Source organism: Numida meleagris, chromosome 1 (genome assembly GCF_002078875.1).
Source record: "Numida meleagris isolate 19003 breed g44 Domestic line chromosome 1, NumMel1.0, whole genome shotgun sequence".
Taxonomy (NCBI): Eukaryota; Metazoa; Chordata; class Aves; order Galliformes; family Numididae; genus Numida; species Numida meleagris.
The window spans coordinates 119,147,442-119,173,353 of record NC_034409.1 but is presented as its reverse complement, the minus strand read 5'-3'; the positions used below and the strand labels follow the sequence as shown (position 1 = coordinate 119,173,353).

General features: G+C 41.1%; 1 protein-coding gene across 3 annotated transcripts in view; it reads left to right on the top strand.

Annotated features, from left to right (window-relative positions):
* Positions 1-25,912, top strand: part of REPS2 (RALBP1 associated Eps domain containing 2) — a 101,462-nt gene that overhangs the window by 11,314 nt on the left and 64,236 nt on the right. For all 3 annotated transcript variants that reach the window (XR_002442535.1, XM_021409633.1, XM_021409625.1), the window contains exons 2-4: positions 20,027-20,150; positions 21,771-21,919; positions 22,786-22,909. Coding sequence is in view for 2 of the 3 variants with exons in the window: in XM_021409633.1 (XP_021265308.1) it covers positions 20,027-20,150; positions 21,771-21,919; positions 22,786-22,909 (397 nt within the window). In the remaining variant the exon portion in view is untranslated. The remainder of the gene's footprint in view (positions 1-20,026; positions 20,151-21,770; positions 21,920-22,785; positions 22,910-25,912) is intronic.

The following is a 25,912-nucleotide window of genomic DNA, read 5'->3' as shown; positions in this document are numbered from 1 at the left end:
AATCAGTGGATTAGAATAAATTTTCCATGTTCCTAATTCCCTTTTATGTAGGGAAGTCGGGCAATATGAAGTGCCTTAAACAGACAGTTGCAGGACCATCCTGTGGTCAAATTGGCTAAAACAGCAGTTTTTAATTTTGATGGCAGCTTTTGGGTTGTGCGACATAATGTGACTTTATATAGCTCAGAGATTCACTTAGTTTGTCTGAAGTACTCAAATCATTTGGGCCAGCTCTAAATATTTGAAACTTCACTTTCTTTTCTGATGGCTGTTGCAAGGGATCAGTTCTTCCAAGAAACATTGTACAGCAGTTTTCTTTCATAGAATGGAATTAAGCCATTTCAAAACCAGGTCACCATTTATGCAAAATGATAATTGTTTTATACTGAAAGAACATACCAGAATTCTGTAGTTTCAAGGAAAGGTGGATTCAAATCATTAAGTAATACGCATTACCATAGGGAACCACTTCCCTGCAGTAAAGCTTAAGGGATTTAAACCTAAAATGACTTTTCCTTCCCATGAAATGTGAAATATAAAATGTTTATTTAGGCTTGCTGCTGATGTTTCTGTTCTGTTAGATATTTGCCTGTCCATGCTGTTTTTACCTTGTTATGATGTGTTTCACTCTTGTTGACGCAGCGTTTTCTTGTGGTCCACCTGGGAGAACTGCTACAAGCATCACATTGAAAATATTCACCTTCAACAGGAAAGTTCTGTTCATTTCTTCATGGCAAGAGTAATTCATCTATTACCAAGGTTGCATGCAGAATAAGAAAGCTATTTATATTCCTGTGTGTACATTCATCAGTCTCATTAGATACCAAGGTAGACTGTCAGCATTTCATATCTGCTATTTTTTGAATGCTTAAATGGCTGATGATACATTTGAGTTTCTGAACATGTAATCTACTCTATGGGGAAGGCACCTTTCCACTTGTTCTCCCTGAGGAGCTTGCTTAACATGCCTCCCAACTCTTTATGCAACTCAGACTTTCAAGTCCTGCTGAGAATGACTTAGCAACTAATAGTCTTTGGTTACCATTATATGGCTAGCCATGGGCATGTCTTCCTGAAAGGTCTTACCATTTCCTACATAACTGCATGGTTTCAGCTGAAAAATTAGCATAAAAATGAGTTATAGTCTCCTTTATTGCTGCTTATTCCACTTCATCTTTCTTAATGTAATCTAAAATTTCCCAATTTCCCATGTCATAGGTTGAGGTTAATATGGCCTGGTTTTGAAATAAATGAGGCTTCTGCAATAATGCTGTTAAGTCAGCCCAGTATTAATTTCTGAATTTGTTCACTGCCAACAAAACTTCGCAGAAAATTAAGAGACTTTGACAAGATGAAGTTGTTCAGTTATGTGAAAGACAAGAGATTTGGTAAAGGCAAACCCCATGAATTTTCATACTGAGGGAAATCTCCCAAGCCACGTTAAAGAATTCATATCAGAATGTCACTTCAGGGCCAGAATCTAAAGGAAATTGGGATTCACTGGTTCTGCTGTTCATGGGTGGCTTTTTCTAGGAACCAGTGTCACTGTTAAATAGTGGCTTTGCCATGAGGGAAAAGAAAGGTTGTAGAACAGCATTTTAAAACTCACCATGCTTGAAAGTAGGGAGGAGCAAAGTAGGGAGATGAGTCTCACTGTTGTCTTTGGGATGTTATTTTGGTGCCTCTCTGCCCCCAGCCCTCCCCACTCCGCTCCACCTGCACTGCTCTTTGTTCCCTCAGTTCCAGCTGGCGGCCTCCACGAGCCAAGGGAGCTGCTGCTTCAGCGCTTCTCCACATCTGCCAGGAAATAAATAAATAGCGGGGAAAGAAACGGAAGAGATGCGTTCTTGCTCTTTATGTCAGCTTTGCTAAGGGCTTTTTTTAATTGTATGTCTCGCAAAAGTGTATCTCTGTGAGAAAATTTCCTTGGAACTAGAGCTGAATCCTGTCGCTGCCTTGGTTTCTTTAGTTTTCTGGCATTAAGAAAAACGCAAGGGCTTCAACACTGATGCACTGGAGCTAGATTCTTGTCTTTACTGCTGTTAAACACACCATTGCTGTTGAGAGGTTTAGTGCAGTACCCTGAAGGCTTGCCAAGCATTGTGTTCTGTCTGCATACACTCTTGCTCATGCAGTGCTTTGTGAGGTATCCCATGCCTGCACACCTGCGGGTAGGCACCCCAAATTGATCCTGATGTTGCTTTGGCAGTTTGCCTCCATATCCTATATATTCCCTCTAACTCTGCTTCTGGAAAGATGAAGATTACATAGTGGCTCTATTTCTCCTCCTTTTGTACCCTCGCTTTCTGCTGGTGTTTCCAGCCTTTGTATCTGGGTCCCAGAGAGAGCAGTCCTGGTCCTTTTCTTGTTGCACATGGACTTGGGGTTCTCTGGTGCCCAAAGTGACATTTCATCCCATGGATGGAGTTCAGAGGGGATTACATCCCTGCTGTCTTTTTTTTTTTTCTTAGCTTAGAAGGAAAGTTTGCCTTATCTTCCAGTTTCCATTCCAGACATGTTTAGGTATAAGCATTGCAGGGAAATACTTCCTTGCACAAAAAATGCACAGCTATTTCCAGTGGAATTCAAAAATAATAAACAACACCATCTTATTGCTGAAGCATTTCTGTTGATGTTATGTCTTGGTGAGGAATATTTAACAAAATTAATTGAGCTATATTTTGCCTGACTGTATACCTTTTGACTTCTTAAACGCGTTTGAGGTTTTAAAACACATAAAATGTTTGTGACGTGGTTTATTTGAAGGACTATTTGGAATGCGAGGTAATTTCTGAAACAGCCTATTAATGGAATAAAAGAAAGGGTAACCCGCTGGATAACCAGCAAAAACACATCTGAGGTTCCTTGCTTTGTGGAAGCAAGGAAAATGGCAAGTGTGTGTGTGCTGCATAGCACTTCTCATGGACCACAGCATGAACGTGAACTGACTCAGAAACACACTTGTTCTGGCTAGCAACCTGGCTGCTGTATCAGTGGGGAAAAGGGGCTGAGCTGCCTCGGTTTTCCCATGGATTGGGCGATCCTGACAGGATGTGTGAAAATCAGAGGCTGAGAAATGCACCCCTCTGATGTCTCAGCCCTTCTTTCAAACCAAATGGAAACCAAAGCTAATGGGTTATGAAAAACACTGTGGAGGGGATTTGGTGCAGTGTGGTCATGCCAGCATCATCTGTATGGGAAGCAGGACAAAATATAGAAGTGGGAAAGACCTCAGGTGATCTCTAGATCCCTTCTACGGGAAAATCCTATTTCTTTATAATTCCCGAGCAATTTGTTAATCCCTAGCAATGAAAACTCTATTGCTTCTGTAGGCAACATACTCTAGTGCTGCCTTATCTTACCTTAGTTTGAAGATTTTTTTTAAACACTGTGTCATGTACTGATTTACAGAAGATGTGAAGAACAGATTATCCTCTCCCTTTTAAAGCTGACTCTTCCTTTGAGTTTAACATTGCAAACTGTTACTGTGCTAGGTTTCTGTGGCACGGTTTTGGTGACGAAGTGGCCACAGGAGTCACCTTTGAGAGAGGAGGCCCAGAGCTGCCTCCGTCGGACATGGCCTGTGCCAGGGAGCGGCTGGGTGGGCAGTCGGCAGCCTGCCAAGCTCAGCCCACCTCAGCAGGAATGGTGTCATTGGGCAGAAGAGTGGAAACCCCGTGAGCATAATTCCTCAGAACCACCTCACCCAAGAGGGTAATCCATGAAGAGTTTGTGAAGATTTTATAGAATTATAGAGTCTGTGAACAGACCTCCAAGATCATCCAGCCCAACCATCAATGTTTCCGTGTTCCTAAGAACAGCTTAGTTTCACCCAGTGTCAATGGTTTATGGGTGTTCGGCCCAGTTCTGTGACAAATAGGGCGGGGGACCCATGCTCTGGGAAAGGGAAAAGGGAAAAAAGGATAGGGAGATGGGCCTGAGTGCAAAAACAGTGACAACAATCTGAGGAGAAACAAAGTAATTTACTCATTTATCAGAATGCAAAATAACACAATATAATACAATATAATTACAATTTAAGCTGATAAATCCAATACAATGAGAGAGAATGTCCAAAAATCAAGGTAGGCCTTACTCTAATACCAACGGTAAGACGGCTGGGGTGCGAGATGCTGCCAGGACAAGAGATGGGCGGAAAGAGAGCAGGTCTCATGATCTGCGAGCTTTTATCTTTCCCTCTAACCGGAAAACGGTAACAGGGGAGCAAAGTCCCCTGGGGAATGTAGTAGTCCTTCTCTTCTGAGAACCAGGTACGTATACTACATGATGTTATGATGTGGAATACCAATAACCGAAAATCATAAAACCATGACACCCAGGCCCACTTGAAGTTGCAGTTCCTAGATGAACTGAGACTGTGTATTGTAATGATATTGTGTGGTGTGTTTGTCAGCGTTGTGCTTTTATTTTAATTCTAGTTGTAAAAGCATCATTCCTTGTACTGTGGCCTTGTCCTGTGGTCACAGTTACTCTTTGTTCCTGAAACCAACCTTGGCTGAGAACCAGAAAAAAGTATTTATGAGAGGACAGCTTTCAATTTTTTTTGGAAATTGGTACCACCCTGTAATACCTAGCCCCCCTCTGATGAAAGGATTACACTGTAAATGTCTTGTTGAGTAGGAAATGTTTCTTATTCATTCCTTGAAAAATGAGCCACATACTGAAGTTATGAGGGGAAGCTAGTTTGGATGGTGACCATTTTACATGACTTCCAAAACTTACAGAAGACCAACATTACCCAGAAAACAATTTCATTTCAGAATGCTTAATAAGAAGACTGAAATAAAATGAAACAAAAACTACCATGTTAAACTCTTGAACTGTTTGTTTTGTTATCATCCATTCTGTTCAGCTGAGACTTTTATTCTCAAAGTTTCATTAGCTCCCAACTTGTTCAGTGTGTCTTTAATTTCTTATGTGCTGTACTCTCATCTGTGGGTCATGTTGTAGGTTTGGACCTACATGGAATGTAAACAGCTTGTGCAGGAATCCCAAGTCAAGTCCTTTCCAAAGTTTTTGTAGAAAATCAATTTCCTGTGAGGAGAGTGTCAAGATTTTTATGGTTAACGCTCCATGGAAACGCCTCCAACTTTTTTAGCAAGCTGGATAAAAATCCGATTTTGTTATGCAATACAAATTAAGTTTGTGCTCTTGAAATGTAATAAGTAGAATTACCTGCCTTGTTAGAATTTCTTTTAAAAAAGTGTGAATGCAGAAGTATTTGTATTCTTTTGGTGTGAATTAAGTCCTTTTGACGTTTAACTGTTAGCCAAGGATTTTCAGTGAAAATTATTTTTCAGGAAAATTATTGTGAAGAAAGAAATTCAGAGGACTTTAAAAACAATGAGAGGCAATGTTATGGTGCCCAAATAAGGTGACATTAAAAAGAAAGGTACAAAACACAAATATATTCCACTGTAAGCTGTAGTTTATTGTGCAACTAAAATGGACAGGTCAACTAACAGGTTTTTAGACAGGCATGGCTATTTCAAGAATCATGGATATTTTTCTGATTTTTTTCAATTATTCCAAATGTTTCATATTTATTTGATGGCATTTAGTTTGCTTTTACTGCTTAATGAAGTGTTTGGAGTTGTCATAATTTTTCCACAATTATTTGCCCAGGAAGATAGAAGTAAACAATGAATTTGTGTATTTCACACTGTTAATTTGGGAGATAAAGGTAGCACTGTTTGCCTTCATTTGAAAGGATTAAAATCCTCATGGTTTTGTGCATACTTAGGTCTGAATACGCAGGCATATAGTTCTTCAAGGCTGTGCTTTATCCGTTAGTAATAATAAATGGTTTTTGTGTTAATAGGGCACATACAGTGCAGAGATTCAGAATTATTTGTGACGTCAGCCATAACTGTAGTTCTGAAATTGTAGTGGATTTATTCTGTCTCTTGTACCTGCTCAACAGACTTTCTTTCAAATACACGAAGAACTTACACTAGCCATAAACTTTTCAGGAAATTGGGAAATTAATGCTTTTTATTATGTATTACTCAGCAGTATATTTAGTTTTCTTGTTTCTAGTTGAAGGGAAATTGTTTTAATTCAGAACTAGCATATTTTAAAAATCATTTCACCTTAACGTTACATTTTCTATAAAACCTGTGAGTCTTTCAGATTGAAAAAAAATGTTTTAAAATGTACATAGTGTGTTTTGTTTTCAGAAGAAGTCTTCGTGAGTAAAAGCTCAGAGCTGTTTTCTGCTTGAGATTATTGTTCTTTCTACAGGCTGAAAATGGTTTATTCGTGTGTTATAGAACAATTTTCGTAGAAAATGAGTGTGACTAAAAGCTGGGGGACGAAGCTGCTCCCTTTTGCAATAATCAGCAGTGAGCCCACAACTGTGCTGAGAAGTGTGGCACAGATTAATGGAGTTATTTGGTTTTACTGGCTGTGGGTCATACAGGAGCACAGATACAAACTGGCATCCCTTCCCCACCCCATACCTGTCCCTGTGAGTGGTAAGGCAAGAAAAAGCAACATCTTACCACCACTCTCTGTCCCCTCCTTCCTACCCTCAGCCTACCCCCAAAACCAGTGATGAAATGCTTTCTAGATTCATTTTAAGTACTCACACATGTGGAGAAAACACTCCCACTTTTTGACTGAAGGCCTAGTTTCAACAGCAAAATAAAACTAAGCCACAGTTTAAAGATTTCAAGTGAAGGAATGAAGCAATGATGTTGTTTTTTTTTCTATTATTTTCCATTTTAAAGTTTTTTTTTTATATTTAAACTTACTTTCTGTAAGCTGTTAATAATAAGAACATCTGAAAATCAGATTCTTCCTGTGAGATCAAACTTGGGACACCAAGCTTGATTTGCTGTAATAACACTCCTGCCGGGCAGCGCAGGTCAGGTAGAGCAATTCTTGCTAGGTAGAACCAGAGTGGAAAGGAGTGTCAGAAATAGGGCTTTCCATGTAATCTTGCTTAACAAAGTAGCTGTTGTTAAGTCTGCTAAGCCAACAGATTCCTGTGCAAAAGCGTTGAGGGAATTAAAAGCTTAATCAGCCTGTGCGCTCTCAGGAGTTTAAATGGTTTAGGAACAGAAAATAGGGGAAAGAGTATATATTTGTTAGGTACAAATGCTTTTGCTTATGCTCAGCCAGTCTCCAATCTAAGAAAGCAGTTAGAAAACAGAGGGGTTTCCAGCCTTTGGGCATTTCTGTTGAACTCACATGGGGCTACTTCATGTGAATCTTGGAGAGAGAAATCTTTTGAATTGTACAGCTCTAGTGTAAGAAAAAGATTTCTATTTCAGCCATACAAAGAGCGCATGCTTACTAAAATATAAATATAGTTAAAGTCTTCTGTGGCTTTGCCTTTTTAAAGCTGCTGCGCTTTGGGCCCTTTTGTGAATGTGTTTTGGGGGTTTAATTGCACGATAAACCTCTTGCTCCACAGGATTCCTTTCCATTTAGTGCAGAAATTGTACAAAGTAAAAGGCAGACGCTTACGAGAAGGAAAAGAGGCTGCTGCTTTTAAGATGTGGATTGGCATGTAGCGCAGTTTTTGGTATCCAGATTACACATGCTTTAAGCAATAATTCACCTAAAGCGTTCTGCCTGAATGTAAAATCTATCAATATTAAGCAACAGAAAAGAAAAGAAAGCAATTGAAAGGAAGAATGACTGCTAAATGGTTTATTCACTGTCCCGGTGCATATGCTTAATTTTCAGTGCTGAAAGAAAGTAATGGTAAAAATGAACAGATACTTGGAAAACCTGCCCACGATAAGCTTTACAAATCCTTTTTTTTTTTTTTTGTAATATGTGGTAATGTGTACAGATGTCTTTTTGTTTTTCTAGTTCCAGAAAGTCCTGTGAAAGAATCATAAAAGCCTCACAGCTGATATTTTTTAATACCCAGCTGCTGTGATGCTTTGTTCTAATGATGGGGCTATATTAACATAAGCAGGTTGTTGCATTAAGACCAAAGAAATGACACACTCTGAAGAGTTTAGCATTTCATGTGCATTTTTCTGGCTGCCGTGGGAGGCTGGGGATCACCCTGCAGTGCTCATTAGTACCTCAGGAGATCTAAAAATCGCCTTAGGGTACCAGCCACAGATCACTTGCCACTTCATCCATCTCTTCAGAGCCAAATAAATCATCAGTCTTTTCTCTGCCCAGTGCGTTAAATCCTTCTTTATTAACTTGCTACACTGAGCCATCAATGTTTGCTGAAAGTTGTGTGGAGAACATAAAAATGAAATGGGATTTGGATGCCAATTGAAGATCTTGGGCACTGGGCTGCTCCCCTTGCCTGCACAAGCCCACACAGCTCCCTCTGCAGTGCAGCAATGCTGAATGTAGGGAAGGACTGCCATGCACAGGCATGTGCTATTTGATTGGAGTCTGAGAAGCCCAAAGAGATATTTGACATCTGTCTTGCAAGCACAAATTGTGCTGTTGCCATCTTTACCTGAAGGTGGGAGAGAGAGGCTTGGCAGGAATAGCTGTGATGGGGACACTTCAGGGATGGAGGATAAATAGACATTATTTAAAGCAATCTGTGATTTTCTTCCTATATTTTTAATGTACAGGATTTCACTTTTTGAGTGGATTAAAAAAAAGTGAGATTATTTTTGCTGTATAGTTTCCTGAGTCTTTCAACTCATGTTACTAAAATTCTGCATAATAATCTCTTTGTGTACTGCTATGGAAGATTTTGCAAGAGAGCTGTAGTTCTTAAGTGGTACATTGTTTTTGTGAATTGTGATATTTGAATCCTACAGTTGTTCTAGGACATTAAATGATAGGGAGCAAAGTCTAATGGAAATAGCCACGTGTGCATTGCTGAATGGAATGCTTAAGTGCTCATTTGTATTGCACTGGCCACAAAATGTTAATGACACAAATTATATGTTAGACATCAGTGTATAAGAAAGGCTTTCTTCTTATTTTTCTTTACTGGCACCAAGACATGCTGAAAACAAGTAGATTCAAAGGGATTAACTTGACTTCTGTCTGATAGAAAAATCTTGCTGTGAAATGAATTGTACATGTGAAAGGACATCCTGCTTTGATCCACGTGCCAGGGGTTCTTCGCTGACATCCAGAAACCTGTGGTTAATCACATTGCTGCTCTGTTTTTTAGCTGGCAAACATACCAGTCTACATATCAGACTACGTATCAATCACCCATGGGACTGAGGTCATGGTGTTTCTGTGGGGTCAGGGATGCTTCCTCCCAGGTGCACAACCCAGCAAGAAGGCAGCACTGGGGGGCCGGGAGGGCACCCATGGGTCTTATAAAGCTAATGGGAGTAATGCCACTTATCTGTGGGTGCAGAAAATTCACATTTCAGCTTGGTTTTGGGTGGCCACCTCTACTTATTGTTTGTGATTTCTCCTGTTTCTCTGGCAGATTGTTGAAGCATGCTGGCTCTCAGGTTTTTTTAAAGAGTTTGTCCCAGGAAAAACAAATCAATTAATCATTTCTTTTTAGAGCAACCCTGCGTAACGTTTGCTTTACCTCTTTGTCTAAGAGTAAAACAAAGGCAAAAATAATGTAATGAAGTCACCACAAAGCCAAGAAAACAGCAAACAGACTGTCCTAGAGCACTGGAATTCACACTTGACAGATATATATACAATGCTCTTGGTTTGAGGCCTTCCTGGAGGAAGCCTGCAGGACAGACCAGCGTTCCGGAGCAATGCGGCTGTGTAGTTGATGACACTACTGCTGCTTGTGAATGGAAAGACCTTGGCCAAAATGGGGTAAAAACCTGTCAGTGGCAGAGAAAGGGTTGTGCATGCTGCCTTGCACAGTGCTGTGACTGTGGCCTTTTCGTTTTCCCAACCACCTTGCTAGATGAGGTAGAGTCCTGCATGCTAGATCTCAGGCAGCAGGAATTCATGTATTCTAAGAAACTGTCAAGCCAGGAGACTCTAAATTTTTTCACAGACACACCATGGCTATTTAAGCTGTCCGTGAAATACAAAAATGTAAACGTTGAATGTGTCATGGTTTTATGATTTTCAGTTATTGGTACGCCACATCATAACATCATGTAGTGAATGTACTTGGTTCTCAGAAGAGAAGGACTACTACATTCCCCACGGCACTTTGCTCCTCTGTTACCATTTTCCAGCCGGAGGGAAAAGATAAAAGCTGGCAGTATAAAAACTTGCAGATCACGAGACCTCGTCCTTTTTCCGCCGTCTCTCGTCTTGGCAGCACCTCGCTCTCCAGCCGTCTTATCTTCGGTAGTAGAGTAAGGCCTACCTTGATTTTGGGACATTCTCTCTCTCTGTATTGGATTTATTAGCTTAAATTGTAATTATATTGTATTATAATGTGTTGTTTGGCATTCTGATATCTTATTTAGTAAATTAGTTTGTTTCTCCTCAGATTGTTGCTGCTGTTCTTTGCTCTCAGAGGGCCATCTCCTTACCCTTTTCCCCTTTTCCCTTTTCCTGGGGCGTGGGCCCGTGGGTCTCCCGTCCCCTTTGTCACGGAGCCGGGCCTAACGCCCGTAAACCATTGACAGAATGTCTTTCTGTCCTCTTTCCAGTCAACTTCAGCTAGTCATGCTCTCACATCTCACAGGAGTCCTGTGAGCAGCCCAACAATGTCTTGTGTCTTGGCCTAGTGCAGAGGGAATGCAGAGTGCATTGCTTTGTTATCATCTGGGATTGAGGACTTTTTTACCAGCTGAGAGCTGTGCTTAGATGCACCAAGGGTGTTGGTGGGGATGGAGAGTCGTGGCCTGTCAGTGAAGTAGAAGTGCGCTTGCTGAGAAGAAAAGACTGCTCACTTTCCAAAAGAAGTTGGGAAATGTTTTTTGGATTTGGAAATGGATCTGTGGAGATAACAGTAATTGCCATGAGGTTTGCTGTCAGCTGCCCGTGGTATACTTTCAGTTGTGAAAAAAGCATCCAAATGGAACAGATCGTAAAGTTATTCTGGCACAGCATCTGAGGATGAAATATTTCCTTGCTCTAGTTGCAAAGAAATGTGGAAATAATAAGGCAGCTGTTGTGGAGGCAGCATGCTGTGGTGCTGCCTGTGGACGGCTGTGTAGGTCTCTTGGTTGTGACAGCGCATTAAAATTAGGCCAGCTGTGTTTGCCAGGGTTTGCCCGTAGTAACTCTATGTGCTCTGCTAGAGGGAAACCTTCAAGCATTGCTACCAAATGAGAAAATAAAGGAAAGTTTAATGGAAAATGTTGATATTCTGGGTAGCTTTGCCTTGACTTGAGCAGTGGAGGTATCAAAAGACCTATGAGAGCAATTAATTCTTGTACATCCAGGTAGGTGATTCTGTGCCTTTCTGCCCATTCTTACCATTTGACTTCAATGTTTATCAAGCAAATGTTTCTTTTGGTTTTCCTCATGTGCTAAAATAGGCTCAGTTTTGGTGGTCTATTCGTAAAATGTTGTGTATGTCTGCATAAGGCATCTCCTTAGTTTAAGCTCAGAGCTTCTCAGTTTTTTGCAAGTTATGTGTGCATTAGAGGAGCTTGGCTAGCTTCTTTGCTGGTGGTGGCAAGGTGTTTTCAGAAATCACAGAGCCATTAAGATTGGAAAAGACCACTAAGATTGTCTAGTCCAACCAGCCCATCACACCATGCCCACTAACCATGGCCCTCAGTGCCACATCTGCACAGTTCTTGGACACCTCCAGGGACAGTGACTTGATCACCTCCCTGGGCAGCCAGTGCCACTGCCTCACCACTCCTTCTGAGAAGAAATTTTTCCTAACATCCAACCTGAACCTTCTGTGGTGCAACATGAAGCCATTACCTCCTGTCCTATCACAGTTACCTAGGAGAAGAGGCTGACCTTGCCACAACCTCCTTACAGGCAAGTGTAGAGAGTGATGAAGTCTCCCCTGAACCTCCTCTTTTCCAGACTGAACAATCCCAGTTCCCTCAGCTGCTCCCCGCAAGACTTGTGCTCCAGACCCCTTGCAGTGTCTTTGTCCTCTGGACACACTCCTGGGCCTCAATTGCTTTCTTGTAGCGAGGGGACCAAAGCTGAGCACAGCACGGAAGGTGCAGCCTCAACAGTGCCAAGTACTAATTGTACTGAGATGTTTTATGGTGATATTTCATCAGAACAACAAAATGGAATTGTATTGCTGAGCTTCACAGGTTAGGTTATTTACTGAAGAGTAAATTGCAAAAATTAATTGGTTTTAGATTCTTTGGCAAATAAGTTCTGTATTAAAACAATTTTGGTGAAACAGTAAAAAAAAAAAAAAGAAGTGGGGATTATTTTTTTTTTTCAAAGAACAATCATTGAATTCTGAGTCTGTGGAGTGTTATTTAGAGATTGAAATTTGTCGAAAGTTAGGATAAGGGTTGGCTGTATGAATATAACTCACTGCAGGATTCACTCAGATGTTTTTTGCAAGCTTGAGGAGTCTTGCTTTATAATGAAACATAAAGCCATTTATTAAATTTCATTATTTTAATTTTTTAAATTATTATTACTTTTTTAAAACTCTGGGTTTTTTAGTTACTTTAATCCATGTCTGAACTGCAGTGATGAAGTGACCACTCTTCCTGTTTAAAAAAAAAACAAACAAAATAAAATAAAAGACCAGAAGAGATTACAGAAATTTATCTTATTAAAGGTTTGATGATTGAAACTGAACTAGTTAAATTCAGTTTCAGTTATGTATATAGAGGTAGTGCTTTGAGTAGACTTTTTTTTAAGTGTATTGAGATACATTGGTGTTTATAATAAATGTCATCCTACATAATGAATTCAAGCTTATGAATAATTACTATATTTTAAATCAGTGAAAATGTACTCTCCAGATGACAATATGCTAATGAAAATTATGTTTAGCAAAATATTCTTTGCAGAATTAACAACTTGGTTGGTGAAGTTGTCTAAAATAATAAGAACACAATAATATGCTACCTGTCCCAAAAGTCTGGCCATGTTGGAAATAGTTCTGTTGCTTAGTGCTCACATGATTGTACTGTATTTTAATGTGAAAAAGGCACTGATGCAGCTCATTTGCAAAACGTGACATTTCCACTTTAGCTGAAACACAGCTCTCTGTTCACTCTCATTGCTAGCAAGAGTTGTATACTGTTTTCACTTCGGCCTCCAGAAAATGGAAGTTTTACAGAGTGATTCGTATTTCAGCTGGCCCAGTGCCAGTCCTGACCAAATTCCTCTTTGGGGAATTCCATCTCATCAATGTCAAGTTCTGGTGCATTCAGTTACTCTCAGGCAAAGGAGCTTGGGATCAGGTCTCAGCTGAGCAAATAAGAGTCAGTGGGTCTGGACTCCCCTCTCATGTGCCCTGAGCCTTCTTGGTGTTACTTCCATAGATAAGCTCTTGGAAAAGAAGGGGTGAGCAGGAAAATGAACAGAAGTCCTTGGAATGACTAGTGTCTTTACACACTGCGTCGATTATAAACATGCTTCCTTAGCATTAAACATCTGCAGGATGGAATCCATGAATCTCACGTCTCATGTCCAAGAGAATGAAATGCTCCTGGCAGCGTCTTGCATCACAAGAAGTTCGGATAAGCTCTATGGAAGCTCCCTGCAGTCTGTTTGGATGGAGTGACAGTTCTATACTTGTCACTTTGGTTGAGATGCTGCCTTTACTCTCTTGCTTCTACAGTAAGACTTGAAAAGTGGATAAAATGTCTGTCATCAAATTCTGCATACTCTGCAGATTTCCATAGGATTTCAGGGCTTAATAGTGATGTTGGCAAGGCTACGTGTACTGCATTTCATAGAGTGTCCTGATGACTATGTACATTTCCATAGCCAAATGCTTAGAAAGTGATTGCCAAAAAAGAACACGAAGCAGTTCTGTGAATAAGTGGAATCATACTTCTGCGATTGTTGGTATGCCTATGACAAGTTCTTAAATCCAGAGTAACCTGTTTTCAGGTGTTTTATTTTTGTGTTGCCAGTCTAATAGGCTTTATTAAAGTTTCATGTATCCTATACAAATGTATTGGCACAAGCTGTGTTTATTGACCTGGATAGATGTTTAGGATTTGATACAAACTAGTGAATATGAAGCACAGCTAAAACAATTCTAGATAGATTAATGCTGTTTTCAGATACAACATTCATTTGCCAAATAGGAAGAAGAAAAATGCAAGGAGGTTTTAAAAATTATTTGCTTCATCTGTTTCACCCCTGCAGGCTTTCTACACACAACTAAGGGCATGTTAGTTAGGATGACAGGAGGTTTTTCTTTCAAAGAGAAGGCAGAATGGAGCATGAGACAGTGAGCATAACAGTCCTTTGACCTTATTCTGTAGACACAGCTATTGTGAAAATTATTTACTTTACATGGCATGGAAGCTTCCAGGTACTTCTCAGCAACGTTTGTTCTTAAACCTCCTGGTAAGAGACATTAGATGGAAGTGTTCACCTCTTCCGCATCACACCGAGATAAAGCAAAAAGATTCATTAGTGTTTGTACATTAAAGACAAAAGGTTGAGTATAGGAGACTGGATTTCTTTGAGGTGCAGTTCCGTGCTTACAAGTATTAGGCTGCATCAGCAGCCTTTATTCCCTGGCAGTCTTTCTAGCTAACGCTCCTTAATAATTGAAATCTTTTGATTAACAGTGCTGACTCACCTGTGCTGGTAGCTGCACAATTCAGATCAGTTTTTTTTTGTAGCTTGCTGTATGCTGGCATTGCCAGTTGTCCAATCTGAAGAGAAGTGATTTGTGTGCTCTTAATTTGTCTAGGCATCTGCAGCTGGTGTACAGTACAAAATAGAGATCTACACAGACCCTTGCATTGATCAAGTTAATATGAGACTTACAGAGTTGTTTGTAAACATCCTGTGTGTGCCCAAATGTGTGCTGAATCATAAACTTTGCAGTTCTTGGTGCTGGTGTAGAACATTCTGCCTGGAGCTGCTTGGCAAAGCTTCACTGTTGCCAAGGGAAGAGCTTGCCCCAGAAGTGCCCAGGTGAGCAGTGCGTGGAGCACCTGCGCGTGCAAACCAAGTGGTTCTGGGTTGTGCAAGCACAAGAGAGCCTGGCGAGCTCTGGCAGGGCTGTCAGCACATTTTACATAACAGATGTGGTTTCTGCTCTTTTTACCACTGTGTTAACTGATTTGCTAGGCTGTGGCAGCTAATCAGTAACTTACCTTACCACTTCAGCTTGAAGAACACGATAATTTTAAACAGCAGTCATACAGAGCTTAAACAGTGAGGTCGTTTTGTAGTTAAGACTTTAAAAATGACCCATGTATGTGTTGTCTGTGTGCCATAAAGTAAGCCATTTCTAATTCCTTTCATTTTAGGTGTCAGAACCCATTTTCCCAAATTTTAGTGAGTGTTCCATGTGATGTTTAAATAAAGTCTGAAGCGGATAAAGCATCCTTTTATAAAAGACTAAGGAGCCGCAGGAAATGGGCTGAGGCAGAGAAGCAGCGCTAACAACCTGTCCCATGGCAGGGCCTCTCCCCTGGGTGCAGAACTGCTCCAGCACTTCCCAGGCAGCAGTCCTCTGGGATCCGGACACGCTGTTCTGTGCTTCGCTTTAAATAACGAAGAGAGAGGAGCCCTGGGCTCCAGGCAGTGCTACAGGTATTTGAACAATGACCCATTCAGAAAGAAATACCTGATTAAGAATGTAGCAAAACTTGTCTGTGACAAGCAGATCCCAGAATCTGTAAACAGAATTTTATTATATTTTTTTTGAAAAGGAGCAAAGTGGGTCAGGCGCACGGTACAGTTTAGTGATAAGCTGTTGATAAGCTACTGCTGCAAATATTTGTCTGTGGAACAGTGACGGTAGGGCAGCGGGTCTGGAGAGCTGGTCCTGGGTCTGAGGAGGAGCTCTTCAGCCCGCTCCCTGCAGCGCGGAGGTAACAGAGAAAGTGGAAGACCTTGTAACCTCTTTGTATCATGAGCAGGAACAAGCATTAAAATTGTGCTTTCTGGGGCTGGGCTGAGGTGGAATGTGCAGTGAGAAAATTCTCTTTAACACAGGAGCAAGCAGTTGCTCATTTTCTTTTTCTCACTGAGAATTTGCATTCAGCTTATACATTTTCCTCTCAGAGTGTCACAGTGCACACAGAGGCTTCCTTTTCCTGGGCTGGACTTGCCTGCAGGTGACAGGCGGTGACAATGACAGATCGCGACCAGGGAGCAGAACAGACCCAAACTGAGTGCCAGAGGACAGCATGGCAGAGTTACTGGCTAAGTGAAAAAGCAAAAATTTCCAAATCACAGGGAGCCTTGGATTGGAAGGGACCTCAAAGATTGTCTAGTTCCAACCTCTTGCTGCAGTCAGGGTTGCCAGCCATTAAATCGAGCCCCAGCTCAGGCTGTCCAGGGCCCCATCCAACCTGGCCTTGAAGGCCTCCAAGGATGGGACATCTGTAACTTCTGTGGGCAGCCTGTTCCAGCACCTCACCACCTTCTCAGTGAAAAATGTCCCAGCTTTAGCTTTGCTTACAGGTAAAAACCTTTCCCTTGAGGCCGGAACATGGCCATCTCAGCCTGTCCATCTGTTCTAGGGTTACTGAATAGCTCTTTCTGAGTGTACCTTGCACTCAATGTACAGAAAGCAAACTTCATCCTGAGGCTTCAGCTACTAGAGTGTAGCTCTTGCAATCTAAATTGGACCTGCCCAGGGTGTTTGAGAGGTCAGTGCTCTTGGAGACTGCGGTGGAAACTTGTTTGCAGAGAACTGGGGAGAGCTGGAACAACGTCAGATTGTGCTGGGAAAAGCAGCTTCATTGGGATGTCTTCAAGGAGCAATTGCAAAAATAATACTCTCTGCCTGCTGGTGGAGCAGAGCAGTGAGTGGATAATAGATACAAAAACCTGCTTTTTCTTCCAGCATCTCAAGATGTAAGACTTTCCTAGTAAGAGTATGCATGGTGAACGATAATTTAAAACAGCCATGCTACAGAGCAGCTCATAGATATGTCTTAATGTTGATAAGTCAGAGATCTCTTTTCTAAAAAAAAAAAGTAAAAAATGGGGAGGGGGAACTTTTTAAATAATTGTAGAAAATCTTCTGGCCCGTCAGAAGAGTGTACAGACAGTCTTCCTCACCATTTTTCATGGCTGTTTGGTAGGGAGGGCAGTGTGGTTCTTGCACAGAACATATTTTAAGGCTCTGTGCTGAAATGCCATTGAAGTACCTTCAGCGTACCAGGCATTGTTCCAGGGCTGACTTAGAGCAAGCATGAGGTTAAGCACTGCAGCTCTCCGTCCTTCTCTGAGAAATGTTGCTTTTGCATGCTGTGCAAAATGAACTTTCTTTCTCAATTGGCAAGTGACCTGTGAATTTGTTCCATATATGCAGTTATACCTTGCAGAAATTTAAACTTAATTTTAGTCCACTCAGCACAGTGCTCTTGCCTCAAGAGCCGTTCAGTGGATCAGTCTTAGAGTAACTCTGTTTATCATCCCGAGGTTAGATTTGGCAAGAGGCAGCAGTAACCTGCCACCATGAAAAATTGTTTCCAACGTGTACTGCATTAAACTTTTCTTCCATATTCAGCTATCACTGGAGGTTTATAGTTTTTTGCTGAAGAATCTAAAAACAAAAGTAATGAAATTGGTTGTCAATAGCGCTGTATTAAAATCCCCTGTGGTATCAAGATCTGCAGTTTATTTTATTTTACGTGTGTGAGTAGAAAAAAATCAGTTCTCTCCTTGTTATCTCACTGAAAACAAAATAACCTAAGCTGCTAACAAAAAGGATGAAAAATGTTTTTAACATCAGCTGAAGGAAAGCAGTACTGATGTTTCCCTTTTTCAGGGGACGTTTTTTGTATATCTTAGTTCCAAAGTGGTGCTCCCTGTTTATTTTCTTAGATAGAGTCTAGTTTTCATCCTGAAAAGATGTCATTTCACATTCAGATACAGTGCCTTTAATTCAGATGGATCTTGGAGACTCCTAATAGCTTTTTGCACAACCTAGCTTAGCTGCGGCAAAGCGTATCGCTAAATGCAATCTGCCTATCAAGAGGCTGTGTGTACTGACCTCGCAAAGGGTAAAATCAGGAAATTAAAAAAAAAAAAAAAAAAAAGAGAAGAAGAAAAGGCAGTATTGAGTTTTAAGCTGCTGTGGGAATTGAAGCAGGCAGCATATTCTGAGGAATTGGTTTTGGATGAAGGTTGACCTGCCACCTAGCCGTGCTGCTGGGGGAGGAGAGGTGCTCCAGCCAGCAGCTCCAAGCAGATCCTGATGTGGGTGGAGTGCGCTGCTGGCTGCCAGGGGACCCACAGCCTTCTCCTTTGGCTGTCAGGGAAACTAATGAGTGCAAATGCCTGTATCTACAATTAATCTATGTAAATATCTACAGTTCTGTAATAAATTGAGCTGCTGTGGCAGCTTACATCTGTTGCTCCAGGCCATTAACAAGAGATCAGGATTTAGTTGTTGAAATAACACAGAGGAGATTGTGCCTACAGAATATTTTTCTGTTGTTACCATTGAAGGGCAAAGCCACAAGGAAGCAGTTTCAGGATGGTTGTTTTAAGGGTGCTTGAGAAGCAGCACAGTATTTTTGAAAGGCCGTGTATCCTTATCCTTGATTAATTAAAAATTTAAAAAAAAAAGGGTTTAAGCTGCTTTATCAAAATAAAATGTCTGTGTTTCCATATCAGGAGCAAGCAGATCATTTACAGTATTCAGCACAGAGGTGGGGAGAGTCCCTCAGGACTTGCGTAGCCACAGTCCCTTCTTGTACTTGGAGGTGCTGGTGCTGCTGGGAGCGATGGCTGATGGACTGCCACCTTCAGCCCCAGGGCTAGCCTTATCCTCACTCTTGCTCCTCTCCTGTGACAAACTAGTGTGGGCACCCAGGTTGGATGTCAGCATACTGATGCATGTCTGTGCCATCCTCTGGCTGTGACTGCTTCGTCCTGGGGCTGACACCAGGGATTTGTTCTCCACCGCAAGCCCATAGCCGTGGTTCCCACCCTCGGCACCATGTCCTGGCACAGGATCTGAGCACCCACCCAGACTTAAGGAAAAAAAAACAACAAAGGAATGGCAGATTCCAGTGGTTAATTGGAGTTCTGCTTGTCCAGAGAATCAATCTCCCTTTTCATCATACAGTGAGAGAAAAGAAAGCAGCTTGGTGCAGCATCAAGGAATGAAGCCATGCATCTCAGAAACTCGCAGGAGGAGAAAAAAAGACAAAGCTCAGTCAGTCAAAGCAGAAGCCACATCCACAGAAGAAAGGCTTTGCTTGGAGATACTTTTCATTGGTTATTAATAATTAACGCTCCAAAACATCTCAGTTTACAGGAATCGTTTCACCTATTGTTCTGCTACAGTATGCACGTGCGTGTGTGTATCTATGCGTATATCTATCTGCATATATGTATTTAGAAAAAAAAAAAGACTATTCATTTGTGCTACTTGTTTATACACATCAGTTGAGTAGTTTCTGTCATGCTGCTGTAGCTTGGGAGCATTCCACTGCTGGGTGTTACGTAGAGGAGAACCTACCCATGGAAAAGTGCCAATGAATTTGTTAGGTCGGGATGACAGTATTTGCAATGCTGCCATCATACAAGAAGCAAATTAAAAACAGTAGGGTTCAGAGACAATATCGGGGCCTGTGAGGTGACGTGGAAGTGGCAGGATGGGGAATTTCTTGTACTGAGTTTGCCATTCCAGTTACAGCGGTTGCAAGGACTAATTGTATTTCTGTGAACTCCATAGCTCCTGCAGTGGGAACATCTGACTAAACAATGTGCAAAATAAGCAATCATTTCACCTGCTGTTAAAATCATGCATAATATGAAAGCAAATAAATCATTTTAGGATAGTGCTGCTACCCTTTGTTGTACCTGCAAATGATAATAACTAACTACTTTTCTCTGATGTACTAAGGAGAATGTGATCAGACAGCAGTCAGAACAAATACGTTTAATAGATAACTTTAAATACAGTAAGTATTTTGATCTTTTAAATACATATTTCCTTGTTTGTGTATGCAGAGCTGTTCATGTTCCCTGAAAGGGTGAAATGCGTTTTTCCAAGAATGTGTCTCTTCTCTCCTAGATCACAGAAGTTTGTGGAGCCAAACGCGTGGGCTATTTTGGTCCTGCTCAGTTTTACATTGCTTTGAAGTTAATTGCAGCAGCGCAGTCAGGGTTCCCAGTACGGATTGAGAGCATTAAGAATGGTGAGTAGCTAATGTTGCTTGCAGCACTCTGCACTTGTTTTTCCCTGTCTTTAATCCTTGCAAGCTCTATGTGGTGGTGAACTTTTCTTCTAACTCGTCTGTGAAACCAGTGTATTTTGAGGAACCGAGAATGGGTAGAAGGCGATGTTACATTCTCTAAGTGAAAAAATGGTAGAGTATTCCACTGAATGACATGTGTGGCCGAGGTAGGATTACACCTCTGTTTCCTAAAGGCATTGCCAGATGACAGCTGGTCAGTGTTGTAGGTGCACTTCCCTGCCACCTTCAGCCTCCGGTCCTAAAGACCTCTGAGTGGAAGCTGGTAGCTGCTTCAGATGGAGGATCGTTTGGGAGCCATGATAAAATAATGCACTGTATCGGTAGGTATGGTAACGTATGGTAGATGTAATTGAAACCAGCTTTGTTCTTCACAAAGAAGTGGCAGTAATAGTAGACGTACCGTTTTGATGGAGATAAATGCTTCTTAAGAGTTGGATCAAACTCAGGTGGTGAAGAGAGAAAGCAGGTACCTTTCAGCTGCAGAACCATTACAGTGACTGCACGGAGGGATCTGGATCCTCTTGCCCTGGTGGTCCATGCTCAGCCTTGGCAGGCCTCAGGCTGCAGATCAGGAGGGTTTCCACTTGTGCAACGCTCTCTTGTGCTGTGCTCCTTTCAAAGGATGTCACCATTGGTCTTAGAAAAGGCAAACTAAATAAGAAACCTGAACTAAAGTGAGATATTCTGTGTATGTGTATGTGTTACAAGCACAGCAGCTGCGCATCATCCACCAATTTGAGCGAACAAGGGTGCTTGCAGCCTGCCTATTGATATCCCGCTTATTTACTCCTCAGAAATGCTTCCAGTGCTAATTACATTTTCTCTTGAAATGTATTAGTGATTTTAGAGTGGGATGAGTAGCAAGCACCAAACTGAAATTGATTTATTTTTCTTCCTGGTAGCAGTTGTAGGTGTAAATGATTACAGAGGTGATGCATGGTTCAATTTTGAAGACTATGTTCTGTTAATTTTAGTTGTATTGATCTTCAGGACTGACTGCACAAAAATAATGGTTTCTGATAACATTCCCCTAAACTAGTCATGAATTGTCTTAAAGATGCATTTGCTTAAGTGTCACTCTTCTGCTCTGTAGAGCAGAGATGAAATGGTACTCCTGTCTCACTGGGCCCTGACCTAGTCTCTGAACCCCACAATTTTTAATTTGCTCCTTATGTGATAGAAGCAGTAAGAATACTGTCATCCTGACCTAATGAATTAATCAGTCTCACAGTTTCTATGGGAAACTATTCTTTTTACTAAAGACAACATTTCCAAGTCAGAAAATGAGTTTGCCACTTGCTTTAATAATGTGCATAAGGCTTCTTTCTTTCTCTGCACATTAAGAGATAATGCATAAATATGGCAAATGTAGCTTTGTGTAACCTTCACATTTCTATTAAGACATGAAATAATTACAAGAGTTGCACATTTATAGATGTTTCAAAATACAAATAGTTCTTTTTTATAGATAAACTTTTCACTGGTTATGCAATATGGTACTGCTTCAAGGACTTTTAATGTTCTGAAGTCCCAATTGAATGTTTCTCTCTTTTAATGAAGAATTGCCTCTGCCACGGTTCATGGCGCTGAAAAATGACAGCGAAGTACGCTATGGGACTCCAGCGGAGCTCCATGGAGTTAAGTTTCAGGCTCCACACGCAACTCTGGAAAAAAATTCCTACAAAAGAACTGATGAAGGAGACAAACAGGTAATGGGCCTGTCTCCTTCAGGCTAGTGTGTCACTGTGCATGCTGCATTTGGGTCCAGTCCTGAAAGTGATGACCCTCGTGTGAATGTATGCAGTTTTGCAGCGCTGTACTGAATAAGAGCTCCTTACGTGTTAATAATCACCATCAGGACTGTGCTTTTGTTTTGATGATCTCTCATACCAGTTTATCCTTGAAAGGAATTTCTTTATGTGAGCATGTATAAAACTGTCAGCTCTGTAGTATTCTGTGTAAGTTCTTCCAGTGTTGTTCTACTGAGTGTAGTGCTATTTCTTGGAGAGAAATATCTTCTCTCTGCTCAAGGAGGATTTAACAGGAAAATGAGGAATTTCTCATGGCAGGCATGATCCTTAGTTGCAACAGAAACATTCAGTTGGAGAAAAGGCGCTGAAATGGGGGAGCTGGTTATTAGCCACTGTTTCTGGGTGGGATAAGGCCACTGTATTTCCTTCCTTTCTAATCTCCTCCGGGGGTAGTCCAGAGAAAACCTCTTTTTCTCTTGTCCTTAGTGAAACACCATCCCAGCTTTTATAGTTCTAAACTGCCAGTTAACTCATGTTAAGCCTTCTGCAGACACTTCTTCAGGCATGTTTGGAAGTAGATTGTCCTAAACTGTTTTAAAGCTTTGCTATGCCATTACCATACTTTATCCTAGAAGGTTCAATACCAAATTCATCTTTTCTTTTTTAGTGAGAGTTTTCTTGGATATAGAGAGTCTGAGGAAACTGCAGTGTTTTCCTCTTCCTTGTCCATCACGCTGTATGTGTTTGGATTGCTGTGCAGAATTACTTGGTTGTTTTGTTGTCATCTCAGGATTCCTTTCTGTGTTCATGTGTTTTTTAAGCAGGAACCCAAGTCTCCACCAATGTCTCCAATCTGTTCACCTCCTGCTTCTCCATCTACCTACCAGAGAATACCCTTAACTTATGGATATGGTAAATCAAGAAGTGGGCTGGAGCAGCAGCATGGAGGTAGGATAAAAGTAGGGATGTGCACACTGTATTCAGTTATTCTTTTTCCTTTTCTCAGAAGCATCCAAGTTTCAGATGGAACTGACAGCCTAGAGATTTTAAAATTTAATTATACCTTTGTTTTGGAAAATGATCCAGTCATCTCATTTTATTGTGCCTAAAAGCCTTTATTTGATTATTCAATCCTGTCTTCCTGTTTACTTTCAGGTAAATTAGTTGGATTTATGTTTCACAGCTCACAGATGAATTCTCATACCTAGTCCCTGGCAAAACTGCCTGTAATATATCACAGTGGATATGTTTGTGAGTATTTTCAGAGCGTGGTCCCTGGTAACAGAGGACACTGAGAAGGAGGAGTTAGTGAACACTCTCCTTGCTTCAGACTGCCTCTCAGAAATTCCAGACTCTGAAGATAAAGGAGAAGGCCTAGGGAAGGGAAAAATTCCCCTTGGTCAAGGAGGATCTGGTCAGAGATTGACTAGGCAAACCTGACAAACACAAATCCGTGGCCCCTGACAGGATGTGTGAGGGAGTGCTGAGGTTGCTTGCTGGCAGAAGTGATTGCCAAGGTGCTCTTTGTCATCATACAAATGATGACATCATACTGGGTCTTGTCTCATTCAACATCTTTATCAGTGACCTGGATGAAGGAATAGAGTGCACCCTCAGCAAGTTTGCTGATGATATGGAACTGGGAGGAGCGACCAATGCGCCAGAAGGGTGAGCTGCCATTCAGTGAGATCTGGACAGACTGGAGAGTTCGGCAGAGAGGAACATTATGAGGTTCCACAAGGGCAAGTGCAGAGTCCTACCCCAGGGGAGGAATAACTTCATGCATCTGTACAGGTTAGGAGTTGACCTGTTGGAAAGGAGTTTTGTGGAGAAGGACCTGGGTGTCTCGGTGGACAACATGGAAACTATGAGCCAGCAGTGCTCCTGATTTCAGTAGCTACTGTATTAGTATTCAGATTTACAATGAACCTTCCTTTGCAGGAAATGATAATAATCTCTCTGATTTTGTAACAGAAATTACAATGGGACATGAATGTAAATACAGTCCAACAGTGTAATGTAGACAAAACGGATAAAAATAAGGCACTACAATGCTGTCCTTCCTTTAAAATAATTGGCAAAACGTTCTGGTTTTGGTGAGAGGATAGAGGAGCAGAAGTCAGACTTCACAAAGACTTGAGGTGCTCCTGTTAATAGTAGGGTATCTGTGCTCTCCTAATTGCAGAATCTGGTGACCAAGGTGGTGAAGATAGCAGGCAGTGGTATATAGCACTCCTTTAGTTAGGAGTCCTTTAGCAATTGTTTTCGTTTACAAAGGAGTGGAAAAAAACAGTGCTAATGCAACATTTAGAAACTCGTTACAACCATAATAAGAATGTGTTCAACACTGTCAAATGGCCTTCACATGAAAATCATATTAGTGCTGAGTTGCAGACATTCCATTTTTTGGTTAGGTAAACCGCCATTCATTCCAAAACGGGAGTTTTTCCCACCCCACCCTTAGCATAACTGATCAAAACAGTAACGGATGACTTCTGAAATAAGCATTGTTAGTAAGGCTGCCTTCTGGTAGGACATGTTTTCTGCTCTGATGAATGAGACCAGTAGTGGCAGACACCCTGAAGACAGATGCACTAGGAAGGAGGATGCCATCAAAGCTGCCCATATTACCTGTAGAAGTGCTCTCTACTGTTTTCTGGGAGTTTTTTCAGGCTCTGCCAACAATACATTTTTTTGGGAGGATGGGGTGGAGTGCCTAGGGATTTGCTTGCAATAGTAACTTCAGTGAAATTTATCATGGAATCAATCAGTATTTGTGCAAAATACAAAAAGCAGCATCAAATCCAGGTATATACACTTCTAAAACTAATCATTTGGCTGCTTGAGTTGGTAAAATCCTGGAGGAGTAGAGCACTGTCTGTATTTTTCAGAAAGCACTGGGGATTAAAATAAAGACGTAAAAGTTTTCAGCTCAGCACTGGATGCCTTTCTAGAATAAATTCTTCAGTCAAATACATTCTCAGTGGAAGTAACTGAATAACATGTTAGGACCTGTGCTGTACCAAAGGGCTGGGCTAGATAACATTCTGATTCCTTCTGGCCTTTTAAATTAAGAACCTTCCAGTTTCCTGATAAGCACACATGAGGATAGGCTTGAAAACAACAGCACTTGTGTATGTGTGTGAGGTGATAGCTTCAAAGATGTGATCTTGGTAAATGTATTCTATACTGAAAGCATGATTCTGAAACTGGGACAGTGTGACTTAATGGTCATCCTTTGCGCTGCCTCCATCGATATCCAAATACCTCTGGATTTTACTCTTTTTTTAGGTAATTTTGAAGTTTTTCTTGCTTGCAAACACATAGCAGTGACCTTGTGCTAAAATCTCCTCTTGAAGTGCTTCTATATATTTCCCAACTTCCTTCCTGTGGGTTTTTTTTTTTTCCTGAAATTAGAACTTAATTGTAGAGGAATAAAAATAGATACCAGTACAGGATAAGTCACTTAGGAAAGCGAGGGGTTTAGAGATGTAATTTTTAAGGTCTTCCTGAGCTCAAAAGTGTTAAGATTTCTTGGTCTCACTTTCCATCAAGATTCTTTTAAATTTTGTCTGCCCAATGCTGGCTGTCGTTGTATTAGTGTATTTTAAATGTGCTAGGAGCAAAAGTTTTCAGCTCTGAAAGAGTTTGCAAGTGAGTTGCCTTCACGTTTGCATACTTGACCTATTTTTAAAACATTGTTCTTAAATGTGCCGTTATGTCACTGCTTACTATATTTACTGCAGTGGAATGCAAGTGACTTATCTTGACAAAAGAAGGAGCGATTGTTAGTTTTCTTTACTAACTTTACTCCAAATAATGACAAGTGGTGAGTCACGTATTTTGCTTTTCAACAGAAATCAGGGAGGGGGGGAAGAATAGCACGTGTAAGATTAGTACATAGAATGTTAGTGATTTACTGTTTGATAGCATTGTCAAATCATGTTGTTT